The 15,511-nt window shown below is 43.5% G+C and overlaps 1 protein-coding gene across 1 annotated transcript in view; it reads right to left on the reverse strand.

Annotated features, from left to right (window-relative positions):
- Nucleotides 1-15,511, reverse strand: part of LOC142214604 (B-cell receptor CD22-like) — a 71,103-nt gene that overhangs the window by 40,851 nt on the left and 14,741 nt on the right. The window contains exons 5-7 of the mRNA XM_075283544.1: nt 10,581-10,829; nt 8,209-8,500; nt 5,281-5,432 (exon numbers count right to left, since the gene is read on the reverse strand). Of these exons, the coding sequence (XP_075139645.1) occupies nt 5,281-5,432; nt 8,209-8,500; nt 10,581-10,829 (693 nt within the window). The remainder of the gene's footprint in view (nt 1-5,280; nt 5,433-8,208; nt 8,501-10,580; nt 10,830-15,511) is intronic.

Consider the following 15,511-nt stretch of genomic DNA (forward strand, 5'->3'; position numbering starts at 1 on the left):
CTTGTGCATAGGAGTAGTATTATAGTAGTTTTATGCTTGTACATAGGAACAGTATAATAGTAGTTATATTCTTGTATATAGGGGGCAGTATTATAGTAGTTATATTCTTGTACATAGGAGGTAGTATTATAGTAGTTATATTCTTGTACATAGGAGCAGTATTATAGTAGTTATATTCTTGTACATAGGAGAAGAATTATAGTAGTTATATTCTTGTACATAGGAGGTAGTATTCTAGTAGTTATATTCTTGTACATAGGAGCAGAATTATAGTAGTTATATTCTTGTACATAGGAGGTAGTATTATAGTAGTTATATTCTTGTACATATGAGCAGTATTATAGTAGTTATATTCTTATACATAGGAGGTAGTATAATAGTAGTTATATTCTTGTACATAGGAGTAGTATTATAGTAGTTATATTCTTGTACAAAGGAGCAGTATTATAGTAGTTATATTCTTGTACATAGGAGTAGTATTATAGTAGTTATATTCTTGTACATAGGAGTAGTATTCTAGTAGTTATATTCTTGTACATAGGAGTAGTATTCTAGTAGTTATATTCTTGTACATAGGAGTAGTATTCTAGTAGTTATATTCTTGTACATAGGAGCAGTATTATAGTAGTTACATTCTTGTACATAGGGAGCAGTATTATAGTAGATATATTCTTGTACATAGGAGCAGTATTATAGTAGATATATTCTTGTACATAGGAGGTAGTATTATAGTAGTTATATTCTTGTACATAGGAGGTAGTATTATAGTAGCTATATTCTTGTACATAGGAGGTAGTATTATAGTAGTTATATTCTTGTACATAGGAGCAGTATTATAGTAGTTATATTCTTGTACATAGGCGGGAGTATTATAGTAGTTATATTCTTGTACATAGGAGTAGTATTATAGTAGTTATATTCTTGTACATAGGAGCTGTATTATAGTAGTTATATTCTTGTACATAGGAGTAGTATTATAGTAGTTATATTCTTGTACATAGGAGTAGTATTCTAGTAGTTATATTCTTGTACATAGGAGTAGTATTATAGTAGTTATATTCTTGTACATAGGAGCAGTATTATATTAGTTATATTCTTGTACATAGGGAGCAGTATTATAGTAGATATATTCTTGTACATAGGAGCAGTATTATAGTAGATATATTCTTGTACATAGGAGGTAGTATTATAGTAGTTATATTCTTGTACATAGGAGCAGTATTATAGTAGTTATATTCTTGTACATAGGAGGTAGTATTATAGTAGTTATATTCTTGTACATAGGAGCAGTATTATAGTAGTTATATTCTTGTATATAGGAGCAGTATTATAGTAGTTATATTCTTGTACATAGGAGGCAGTATTACAATAGTTATATTCTTGTACATAGGAGCAGTATTATAGTAGTTATATTCTTGTACATAGGAGCAGTATTATAGTAGTTATATTCTTGTACATAGGAGCAGTATTATAGTAGTTATATTCTTGTACATAGGAGCAGTATTATAGCAGTTATATTCTTATACATAGGAGTAGTATTATAGTAGTTATATTCTTGTACATAGGAGTAGTATAATAGTTATATTCTTGTACATAGGAGGTAGTATTATAGTAGTTGAATTTTTGTACATAGGAGCAGTATTATAGTAGTTGAATTTTTGTACATAGGAGTAGTATTATCTCCCTATATTATAAAAATGAATTTCTGTCTGTCTGTCTGTCCGTCTGTCTGTCTGTCTGTCTGTGCTCTAATGCGAATCAAACGACTGGACCGATCTTCACCAAATTTGGCACAGAGATACTTCATATATCCGGGAAGGTTTAATACGAGACTCCAACTCGCTCGGACGTACCGTTGCTGAGTTACAGCATTCCAAACACAATGCCCCCCCCCTTAGCCAATACAAACCTGCAAGTCTTTCACTCATATTCCAACCGCAATACACATGGTCACTCCACATACACAACCCAACACTGATATCCAAACTGAGATACATGCATCAGAGGATTAGATACACAGATCAGCACACAGTATCACACGCCAGAGGATTAGATATGCGCTTCTGCACACAGTTCCACATGCCGAAGGATTAGATACACGCGTCTGCACAAAGTACCACACGCCGGGGGATTGGATACACGCATCTGCACACAGTTCCACACACCAGAGAATAAGATATGCACATCTGCACACAGTACCACATGCCGTAGGATTAGATACGTGCATCTACACACAGTTCCACATGCCGTAGGATTAGATACGCACCTCTTCACACAATACCACACAGGGGAGGATTAGATACGTGTGTCTGCACACAGTACCACACTTTGGAGGATTAGATACATGCATCTGCACACAGTTCCACATGCCGTAGGATTAGATACACACCTCTTCACACAATACCACACAGGGGAGGATTAGATACGTGTGTCTGCACACAGTACCACACTTTGGAGGATTAGGTACATGCCTCTGCACACAGTACCACAAGCCAGAGAATTACATACACGTCTCAGCACACAGTACCACATGGGGGAGGATTAGATACGTGCATCTGCACACAGTACCACATGCCAGAGGATTAGATATGTGCATCTGCACACAGTACCACACAGGGGAGGATTAGATACGCGCATCTGCACACAGTACCACATGCCAGAGGATTAGATACGCGCATCTGCACACAGTACTACATGCCGTAGGATTAGATATATGCCTCTTCACACAATACCACACAGGGGAGGATTAGATACATGTGTTTGCATACAGTACCACACTTTGGAGGATTAGATACATGCCACTGCACACAGTACCACAAGCCAGAGAATTATATATGCGTCTCAGCACACAGTACCACACAGAGAGGATTAAATACACGCGTCTGCACACAGTACCACATGCCGTAGGATTAGATACGCGCATCTACACACAGTTCCACATGCCGTAGGATTAGATACGCACCTCTTCACACAGTACCACACAGGGGAGGATTAGATACGTGTGTCTGCATACAGTACCACACTTTGGAGGATTAGATACATGCCTCTGCACACAGTACCACAAGCCAGAGAATTAGATATGCGCATCAGCACACAGTACCACACAGGGAAGAATTAGATACACGCATCTGCACACAGTACCACACGCCAAAGGATTAGATACGCGCGTCTACACACAGTTCCACACGCCGTAGGATTAGATATGCGACTCTTCACACAATACCACACAGGGAAGGATTAGATACGTGTGTCTGCATACAGTACCACACTTTGGAGGATTAGATACAAGCCTCTGCACACAGTACCAAAAGCCAGAGAATTAGATACGCGTCTCAATACACAGTACCACACGCAAGAGGATTAGATACGCGCATCTGCACACAGTACCACATGCCATAGGATTAGATACGCGCGTCTACACACAGTTCCACTCGCCGTAGGATTAGATACACGCCTCATCACACAATACCACACAGGGGAGGATTAGATACACGCATCTGCACACAGTACCACATGCTGTAGGATTAGATACGTGCATCTACACACAGTTCCACATGCCGTAGGATTAGATACGCGCCTCTTCACACAATACCACACAGGGGAGGATTAGATACGTGCGTCTGAACACAGTACCACACTTTGGAGGATTAGATACATGCCTCTGCACACAGTACCACATGCCAGATAATTAGATACGCGTCTCAGCACACAGTACCACACGGGGGAGGATTAGATACGTGCATCTGCACACAGTACCACATGCCAGAGGATTAGATACGCGCGTCTGCACATAGTACCACATGCCGTAAGATTAGATATGCACATCTGCACACAGTTTCACTTACCGGAGGATTAGATACGTGCCTCTTCACACAATGCCACACGGGGAGGATTAGATACACACATCTGCACACAGTACCACACGCCGGAGGATTAGATATGTGCATCTGCACACAGTACCACACCAACAAGGATTAGATACTTGCGTCTAAACACAGTACTACACGGGGAAGGATTAGATACAGCTTTACTCCAGGTATCCATAACAACTGATCACAGGTTTTTCACTGATATCCAGAATGAGATACACATAATCACATGACGCTTATGGACATACACACAAACCACATACAAAATACATCAGTGCAAAATCGGACATTTCTTATGGGGCCACTACACAAACATAAAATGTAATATACCCGTGCGAAGCCGGGTCCTCCCTCTAGTAGTAGATATATTCTTGTACATAGGAGGTAGTATTATAGTAGTTATATTCTTGTACATAGGAGCAGTATTATAGTAGTTATATTCTTGTACATAGGAGCAGTATTATAGTAGTTATATTCTTGTACATAGGAGTAGTATTATAGTAGTTATATTCTTGTACATAGGAGTAGTATTATAGTAGTTATATTCTTGTACATAGGAGTAGTATTATAGTAGTTATATTCTTGTACATAGGAGTAGTATTATAGTAGTTATATTCTTGTACATAGGAGGTAGTATTATAGTAGTTATATTCTTGTACATAGGAGCAGTATTATAGTAGTTATATTCTTGTACATAGGAGGTAGTATTATAGTAGTTATATTCTTGTACATAGGAGCAGTATTATAGTAGTTATATTCTTGTACACAGGAGCAGTATTATAGTAGTTATATTCTTGTACATAGGAGGTAGTATTATAGTAGTTATATTCTTGTACATAGGAGGTAGTATTATAGTAGTTATTTTCTTGTACATAGCGGCAGAATTATAGTAGTTACATTCTTGTACATAGGAGGTAGTATTATAGTAGTTATATTCTTGTACATAGGAGCAGTATTATAGTAGTTATATTCTTGTACATAGGAGGCAGCAGAGGTGAACTTGCCTTTTTCGCCGCCCGAGGCGGACAAGAGAAAGCCTCCCCCCTGCGGAGGGGGCGGGGCTGAGCGAAGGGGGCATGGCAGAGCAGCGTTAGCAGGCAGAGAGCAGGCACGGAGAGGACCTGCTCTCTGCCTGAGCATGAGGGGAGGCCGCTGGAGCAGCGCTGCTCCAGCTGCCTCCCCAATCCACCGCTAAACGGTGACGCTAAGCCAGTCCAGGACAGCTTGTCCTGGACTGGCTTAGGTAAGCAAAAATGCCGCCCTCCCCAGGGCCCTGGCATAGTGCCACCTGAAGCGGTCTCTTCAGGTTGCCTCATGGGAGGTGCTGCGCTGGGAGGCAGTATTATAATAGTCATATTCTTGTACATTGGAGCAGTATTAAAATAGTTATATTCTTTCAATCCTAGGTTACCTGGTTCGGGATCTCTGGTTCGGAGTCTTTTAGGAAATAATCTGCACAAATGGTGTCTGTGTCTGAAGATCAGAAATGCTGATATAATGATGAGGAGGAGCAGTATCACAGAGACTGTTGGGTACAGGTATGTTTCAAGTCCATGTGTATCCCTCTCTATAAAAGGGACACATAATTTCATTATCACATACAGTAGATGTCAGGTCACATACAACACAATGATACAATATATATTAATATAATATTTTATTCACTATATTCTAGCAGGAAAGAAGTAAACCACTGAAGAAAGGACCCATCAATTCCTCAAGCTTCCTTAAGTCTATGTATTAGTATGTCATAGTCAACCGTGCTAAATGATGTTGAGAGGTCTAAGAGAATTAGGTTGGGGCACTCGACCTTGTCTTTGGCCATGATTGGGTCATTGAGTACTCGTGTGAGGGCTGATTCAGTGCTATGATTTTTCCTGTAGGTCATTATAGTCTGGTATCTAGTGGGATAGCCGTTTTTATAGCTTTCTCTAGGAAGGACATATTAGTGTCCAATTTGTAGCTTCTCAAGGAATCTGGGTTGGTTTTTGGGGGTTTCTTTACAAGTGGCATAAAAAGGGGGTGTCCAGCCCTAGACTGATTTTTCATACTGATGACCTATCCATTCAATAGGTCATAAGTATGTGATCTGTAGGGGTCTATGTACGGATCCCACACAGATCAACTGTTCCAGCAGCCCCAGGGTGTCCGAATCTGCTAGTGGAGAGGATTGTGTGTAACACTGCTCATATTCATGTAATAGGAGCAGCGCAGAAGCCTCGTCCACGACATATGGGTTTCTCCAGCTCTGCTTGTACTTCTGGTACCCTGAGGCTGCTGGAATAACTGATCTGTACAGGGTCAGGTTGTTGGACCACCACAGATCACATACTGTTGACCTATAATGTGGATAGGTCAAAACAATAAAAAAAAAATCAATTTGTTGCCGGACAACCCCTTTAAAGAAGGCCGCCTTCAGTAGATCAGGGAAGATCCCTCTATACATAGAACATTCCATTCTAGAATGAGCAGATCAGAATATTCCAACAGGAGTGAATACCAAGAGCCCCTACAGTCCTCCTTACCCCTCTACCACCCCCTACCTTCCCTGTTATGCCAAAAATGTTTTTGAAATAATTTTAAAAATAATTGAAAATTATAAAAATAATGAGCAGAGCCTGACGTCTTGTACAATACAGACCAAAAGTTTGGACACACCTTCTCATTCAAAGAGTTTTCTGTATTTTCATGACTATGACAATTGTAGATTCACACTGAAGGCATCAAAACTATGAAGTAACACATGTGGAATTATATACTTAACAAAAAAGTGTGACACAACTGAAAATCTGTCTTGTATTCTCGGTTCTTCAAAGTAGCCTCCTTTTGCTTTGATTCCTGCTGCTTTGATGAGCTTCATGAGGTAGTCACCGGAAATGGTTTTCACTTCACAGGTGTGCCCTGTCAGGTTTAATAAGTGGGATTTCTTGCCTTATAAATGGGGTTGGGACCATCAGTTGTGTTGTGCAGAAGTCAGGTGGATACACAGCTGATAGTCCTACTGAATAGACTGTTAGAGTTTGTATTATGGAAAGAAAAAAAGCAGCTAAGTAAAGAAAAAAGAGTGGCCATCATTACTTTAAGAAATGGAGGTCAGTCAGTCCGAAAAATTGGGAAAACTTTGAAAGTGTCCCAAGTGCAGTTGCAAAAACCATCAAGTGCTACAAAGAAACTGGCTGACATGAGGACTGCCCCAGGAAAGGAAGACCAAGAGTCACCTCTGCTGCGGAGGATAAGGACCGCCCCAGGAAAGGAAGACCAAGAGTCACCTCTGCTGCGGAGGATGAGGACTGCCCCAGGAAAGGAAGATCAAGAGTCACCTCTGCTGCGGAGGATAAGTTCATCTGAGTCACCAGCCTCAGAAATCGCAGGTTACAGCAGCTCAGATTAGAGAGCAGGTCAATGCCACACAGAGTTCTAGCAGCAGACACATCTCTACAACAACTGCTAAGAGGAGACTTTGTGCAGCAGCTGACCTTCATGGTAAAATAGCTGCTAGAAAACCACTGCTAAGGACAGGCAACAAGCAGAAGAGACCACAAGGAATGGACATTAGACCAGTGTAAATCTGTGCTTTGGTCTGATGAGTCCAAATTTGAGATCTTTGGTTCCAACCACCATGTCTTTGTGCGACGCAGAAAAGGTGAACGGATGGACTCTACATGCCTGGTTCCCACCGTGAAGCATGGAGGAGGAGGTGTGATGGTGTGTGTGTGTGTATGGGGGGGGGGGGGCAAGGTGGTGACACTGTTGGGGATTTATACTGAATCAGCATGGCTACCACAGCATCTTGCAGCGGCATGCTATCTGGTTTGCGTTTAGTTGGACCATCATCTATTTTTCAACAGGACAATGACCCCAAACACCTCCAGCCTGTGTAAGGGCTATTTGACTAAGAAGTAGAGTGATGCGGTGCTACGCCAGATGACCTGGCCTCCACAGTCACCAGACATGAACCCAATCGAGATGGTTTGGGGTGAGCTGGACCGCAGGGTGAAGGCAAAAGGGCCAACAAGTGCTAAGCATCTCTGGGAACTCCTTCAAGACTGTTGGAAAACCATTTCAGGTGACTACCTCTTGAAGCTCATCAAGAGAATTCCAAGAGTGTGCAAAGCAGGAATCAAAGCAAAAGGTGGCTACTTTGAAGAACCGAGAATATAAGACAGATTGTCAGCTGTGTCACACTTTTTTGTTAAGTATATAATTCCATATGTGATAATTCATAGTTTTGATGCCTTCAGTGTAAATCTACAATTGTCATAGTCATGAAAATACAGAAAACTCTTTGAATGAGAAGGTGTGGCCAAACTTTTGGTCTGTACTGTATATATTACTTTACACTATATACTCACTGTGTATCTGTACAGATAAATCTTGACTTGTCTTCCGGACTCTGTTGTCTCCAGTTCTCCCTGCACAGGAATAATTCCCAGAATCCTCCAGCTTAGCAGACAGAATGTATTTATTAGATGATAGAAATCCCCGGACTTCCCGCCCATCTCTGTAGAAAGCAAACTGCAGTTCTGTGGTCTGTCTGGGTGGACTAAGCCTCGTGTCACATGTCAGGGCCATGTTGTCACCTTCTGTAACATTCGATGGGGTCAGTCTTATCTCTGGCCTGGAGAACAGATCTGTAGGTGAAGATAACAGTGGAAATATTAAAATTTATGTAAATGTTAAAAGTTTCTTGAATTGTGGTTAATATTTTAAGGAGCACATGTTGTTTTGGGTTAGAAAATCCCTTTAAGTACATAAAATAGGACAAAATCAAGGACAATAAACATGAAGTGGATGAGTGGTAGACTGGTACAGAACGATAAGGGACATGTCCAGTGGTGGTTTCTACAAGGGATGGAGACGTAGACAGTAGATGGGGGTAAATGGCTGGTCGTAAAGAATGGCTGGACGTCAAGCCAAAGAAGGAAAGGGAGGATGTAGAAGAAGATTGACTACAGCGCCGCCTCTATCTTCTTCTGCATCCTCCCCTTCCTTCTTCAGCTTGACGTCGGATGCCTGCGCAGTGCGCTCTGTTCGGGGAACTTGCGGTGTCGGCACTATGTCCGCGGACATGCGCAGTACGTTCGGCGAAGTTCGCCGAACAGAGCTTACTGCACAGGCATCCGACGTCAAGCCGAAGAAGGAAACGGAGGATGCAGAAGAAGATAGAGGCGGCGCTGGAGTCAGTTTTCTAGCAGCAGTGGGGACGGCCCCATCGCTGCGAGAGAACTAATTAGCATACCGATACAAACCGGTATTTCGAATGAATGCCGTGGCGGAGATCACTTCCAAAGGTAGGAGACGAATAGCCTTTCTAAAGGCTATTCCGACGTGTTACCTAGAAAAAATAGTTTTTTAATGGTAGAATCCCTTTAAGCCCCCTTGATGAGCAGATTCTCTGCAGCTGAGTCGTTGCCGGAACATCCCCAAAGTGTGGACTGGAGGGGGGGTGGAATGACAGGTCCCACTACCAACCTACTTGCCATTCCTAAAAATCCAGCCCAGTAACAGGAACTTTGAAATAACCCTCAGCAGACAATAGTTATCTGCTGAGTAACGTTATTTCTGGAGTTCTCTCATCTCACCCACCTTAGTAGTCTAGGTGAGATGTACACCCCCTCCATTACCTGACCAGCCATCGGCTTACAGGAGTTATCAGGAGGTCAGGTCAGAGATATATGGAGGGGACAGGTATATACTCACTGTGTATCTGCACACGTAACTCTTTGCTCACTTTCTTCACTCTGTTGTCTCCAGTTCTCACTTCACAGTAACAATTCCCAGAATCCTCCAGCTTAGCAGACAGAACATATTTATTAGATGATAGAAATCCCTGGACTTCCCACCCATCTCTGTAGAAAGCAAACTGCAGTTCTGTGGTCTGTCTGCGTGGACTAAGCCTCGTGTCACATGTCAGGGCCATGTTGTCTCCTTCTGTCACCATGGATGGGGTCAGTCTTATCTCTGGCCTGGAGAACAGATCTGTAGGTGAAGATGGAGATTAATAGGAGTAAATACAGGATCAAGGTATGGGAGAATATAAAGGAGCAGTCAGACAAAAAAGTGGAAAAACCAACCATCACCTATACCTACAAAATCTGAGACAGGATCTCCAAACCTGCAAATGTCTACTCCTAGACTTGGCTCCTCTAGTCACTCCCCATCCTGACGCTTTGGTCATCATTTGCAGATGGCTAATACTGAGCAGAGATGAGACACTGCCCTAATAAAATGTCAAAAGTCCTCTGACAGGGGGAAACAATGTGGTTATGGATGGACTATAATGTAAAGAAATGTGTCAGAACTGCTATAGTGTGCGGGACAAGAACCCTACTGACCAGCCAGGAGCCCTTAAAGGGTTGCCCTTTTGTCTCAGGAGTAGCCTCACGCAGGTTTAGTAGTTATTAGGGCTAATATTAGTAGATATATTGACAGTGTCCTAATACCTCTTATATGAGCCCTCACTTTACATGTGTCCTGATACAATGACTATACTGAGATGGGTCAAGAATTAAGAACTGGCCCTGGGGACTCTCTTAGCTGGCCTGTAAGGCCAATAGTAGAATAGCCTTTATAAAGACTATTCAGAAATGCGTTTAGGTCAAATTGAGTTTTCCCAATAATAGACTTTCTTTAACATTAGTGCACAGTGATACCTTAATCCTGTAAGATGTACATCATAGATTTATGTTATATGTAAGGAATAAGATTTACCTCTGATGGGGACAGAGGACGGGGCAGATTCACCATCAAGTACAGAAGTCCAGTATAGTACTTTCTCACATTTGTATCTCCCAGTTACCACTGGTTTTGTGAGATATAAATATCCATCTTCTGAGTCCTGTAGAAATTCGCCATCTTTATAGAATCTTGTCCATCCTACAGGATACTCAGGCCGACTGCGACATCTCAGGTATGGGATAGATCCATCATATATAAGAGGAGCCTGCAGGATGACCGGGCCTGGAATATATAGTGGAATAACATAATAGCACAGGAGGAACTCCGGAGGTAGGAACACAGCGCCGTCATCTATTTACTCCTACCTTTGTATGGAGATGAGACAATGAAGGAGAGAACAGCAGTGGCGGATCCAGGGTTTGCGGGGCCCTGGGCAATTGACTTTGGCAGGGCCCTACTTACTGGGGGGGTCTCGCACTTCTAACCTGTACTTCCCAATTGTTGAAGACTAGAAAGAGGGAATAAAACTTAGGCCCTGCCCACTTTTATGTTGACTCCGCCCATTCTCATTCATTTTTCATGTGATTCCACACAGTATAATCCTCCTACAGTCCTCCTATATGACCCCCCTCAATCTCTCCCCCATTTTCATATACACCCTTCATCTACCCCTAGTTTCATGTCCCCCCCTCTATCTCTGTCCCCAGTTTCATGCCATTCTCCCCCTTTATCTGCCCACAGTTTCATTTCCCCCCCGTCTCTGCCCCAGTGTCATGCCGTTCTCCCCCCTTCATCTGCCCCAGTGTCATGCCATTCTCCCCCCCGTCTCTGCCCCAGTGTCATACCGTTCTCCCCCCTTCATCTGCCTCAGTGTCATGCCGTTCTCCCCCCCTTCATTTGCCCCAGTGTCATGCTGTTCTCTCCCCTTCATCTGCCCCAGTGTCATGCCGTTCTCCCCCCCTTCATCTGCCCCGTGTCATGCTGTTCTCCCCCTTCATCTGCCTCAGTGTCATGCCGTTCTCTCCCCCTCCATCTGCCCCACACTCACACACACACTCACCATTCCTCGTTCCCCCGCAGCTCTCTCCCTCATACACATATTGTAGGCACGATGTGACGTCATCACATCGTGGCTACAAATGCCGGAGCTCAGCATTAAAGCAGGAGCTGAGCTCTGACAGCTCCTGCTTTAAACGCCTATGTATTCAGCTCATTGGCGTCCGTAGGAAATCGGGACATGCTGACCGGGACCATTTTGTTAGGTCCGGGCTGCGCCGCGGGGCCCCGGGCGGTTGCCCGGCTCGCCCGGCCCTGGATCTGCCCCTGGAGAACACTTGGAACCTGATAAACACATTTTTTTCCTTTATGGCATTTACCATACAAGATAAATACCATATTTTAATAGTACGGGCATTTTCAGGTGTAGCAATGCCTATGTGCAATTTTAGTGTTTTATTTTTAATGGTAAAATGGTGATGGGATGTGGCTTAAAATTGTATTTTTTTTTTATTTTTTTTATTTTATATACATACAAATCTATTTCCAATTAAATAAGGACGCTGCGTAAAATGTAAAGAAAACAAATGCAATGATTTTGGAAATCTCATATAACCGGATTTTGTTTAAAATTGAACATAGATCACATATCAGAAGGTGAAAGTTACACAATACAACATAGAACACATATCAGAATCTGTAGTAGCCCGCTCTATAGAAATCCACAGTTCTCGTCCGATTTGGGTGAAATTTGGCATGCCACCTCACCACCCCCATGAGCAGAATACTGTGCATGTTACATGTTACATCTCGCTAGCATCCCCCGTCATGAGATTGGAGTCCCTGAAGTTAGGCCCTATACATATAATGGGGAAATGTGAAGAAGCCTGCTCTATAGAAATCCACAGTTCTCTCCCGATTTGGGTGAAATTTGGCATAGAAGTCTATGGAGCTGTAGAATCCACGGCCCGCACACCATGGAAAATTACTGTAGTGTGCAAGCAGCCTTACTGAGCAGCAATATTGGTCAGGTGAAAACTGCCTGATACCCTGTTTCCCCGAAAATAAGACGGTGTCTTATATTAATTTTTGCTCCCAAAAATGCGCCATGTCTTATTTTCAGGGGGTGTCTTATTTTTTTTCAATGAAGAATTCACATATATTGCTAAATATATATTAGCATTTATTAAATACTGAACAGGATAAAAATATTTTAATAGATTTGTAGAGCAGGCGATTTTGGACACAGGGATACCTAACATGTACGGTATGTGTTTCACAGTATTTACATACTTTTATATGTGTTCTAGGGAAATGGGTTGATTTGAATTTTTAATACTTTTATTTACATATATATATATATATATATATATATATATATATATATATATATATATATTTTTTTTTTGCATTTATTAACCCTCTGTAATACATTACAGACAGGCAACCTGCCTTCAAAAGAAATGACGATTTTTTGCAATGCATTAGTGATCAGACCTTTGCAATTGCATTGCATTGCAAAAAAATTGTCATTTCTTTTGCAGGCTGCATAGAGCAGCCTGCAAAAGAAAAGCACTGCAGACAGGTCGGGGAGCCTTTACAAGGCTCCCGGCTGTCATGCCAACGTGACGTCGGCCCTGGAGCATGCTCCAGGTGCCGGCGATCACCGGCGCCAGAAGGGTTAATGCCCACGGTCGGTGTGGGCACCGACCGGAGGCATTAGCGCTGGATGTCTGCTGACACCAGCAGACACCAGGCGGATATGGCGCTAATGCCTCCCATAGAAATGAATGGAAGCGCCCGGCATGCCGATTAACCCCCCGCTTGCCAACTACTTCCATTCATTTCTATTCACTACGTCTTACTTTCGGGGGAGCGCCTTATATTAGGCAAGGCAGCAAAATGTCTGCCATGCCTTACTTTCAGGGTACGTCCTATTTTCGGAGAAACATGGTAGTAAGATTGTCATCAGTGGCGTAACTAGGAACGGCGGGGCCCCATGGCAAACTTTTGACATGCCTCCTCCCCCCGACCGAAGCCGAAGACCTCGACCGACCCCTCCTCTGCATTCCTGCACACAGTATTATGTCCCATAGTGACCCCTGCACACAGTATTATGTCCCATAGTGGTCCCTGCACACAGTATTATGTCCCATAGTGGTCCCTGCACACAGTATTATCCCCCTTAGTGACCCCTGCACACAGTATTATGTCCCATAGTGACCCCTGCACACAGTATTATGTCTTATAGTGACCCCTGCACACAGTATTATGTCCCATAGTGACCCCTGCACACAGTATTATGTCCCATAGTGACACCTGCACACAGTATTATGTCCCATAGTGGTCCCTGCACACAGTATTATCCCCCATAGTGACCCCTGCACACAGTATTATGTCCTATAGTGACCCCTGCACACAGTATTATGTCCTATAGTGACCCCTGCACACAGTATTATGTCCCATAGTGACCCCTGCACACAGTATTATGTCCCATAGTGTCCCCTGCACACAGTATTATGTCCCATAGTGGCCCCTGCACACAGTATTATGTCCCATAGTGGCCCCTCCACACAGTATTATGTCCCATAGTGGCCCCTGCACACAGTATTATGTCCCATAGTGACCCCTGCACACAGTATTATGTCCTATAGTGTCCCCTGCACACAGTATTATCCCCCATAGTGGCCACTGCACACAGTATTATCCCCCATAGTGGCCCCTGCACACAGTATTATGTCCCATAGTGGCCCCTGCACACAGTATTATGTCCCATAGTGGCCCCTGCACACAGTATTATGTCCCATAGTGGCCCCTGCACACAGTATTATATCCCATAGTGCCCCCTGCACACAGTATTATGTCCCATAGTGGCCCCTGCACACAGTATTATGTCCCATAGTGACCCCTGCACACAGTATTATGTCCTATAGTGTCCCCTGCACACAGTATTATCCCCCATAGTGGCCACTGCACACAGTATTATCCCCCATAGTGGCCCCTGCACACAGTATTATGTCCCATAGTGGCCCCTGCACACAGTATTATCCCCCATAGTGGCCTCTGCACACAGTATTATGTCCCATAGTGGCCCCTGCACACAGTATTATGTCCCATAGTGTCCCCTGCACACAGTATTATGTCCCATAGTGGCCCCTGCACACAGTATTATCCCCCATAGTGGCCTCTGCACACAGTATTATGTCCCATAGTGGCCCCTGCACACAGTATTATGTCCCATAGTGTCCCCTGCACACAGTATTATGTCCCATAGTGGCCCCTCTACACAGTATTATGTCCCATAGTGGCCCCTGCACACAGTATTATGTCCCATAGTGTCCCCTGCACACAGTATTATGCCCCATAGTGGCCCCTGCACACAGTATTATGTCCCATAGTGGCCCCTGCACACAGTATAATGTCCCATAGTGGCCCCTGCACACAGTATTATGTCCCATAATGGCCCCTGCACACAGTATTATGTCCCATAGTGGCCCCTGCACACAGTATTATGCCCCATAGTGGCCCCTGCACACAGTATTATGCCCCATAGTGGCCCATGCACACAGTATTATGCCCCATAGTGGCCCCTGCACACAGTATTATTTCTCATAGTGGCCCCTGCACACAGTATAATGTCCCATAGTGGCTCCTGCACACAGTATTATGTCCCATAGTGTCCCCTGCACACAGTATTATCCCCCATAGTGGCCCCTGTACATAGTATTATATCCCATAGTGCCCCCTGCACACAGTATTATGTCCCATAGTGGCCCCTACACACAGTATTATGTCCCATAGTGGCCCCTGCACACAGTATTATGCCCCATAGTGGCCCCTGCACACAGTATTATGCCCCATAGTGGCCCCTTCACACAGTATTATGTCCCATAGTGGCCCCTGCACACAGTATAATGTCCCATAGTGGCCCCTGCACACAGTATTATGTCCCATAGTGGCCCCTGCAC

This window comes from Leptodactylus fuscus, chromosome 7, assembly GCF_031893055.1.
Source record: "Leptodactylus fuscus isolate aLepFus1 chromosome 7, aLepFus1.hap2, whole genome shotgun sequence".
Taxonomy (NCBI): Eukaryota; Metazoa; Chordata; class Amphibia; order Anura; family Leptodactylidae; genus Leptodactylus; species Leptodactylus fuscus.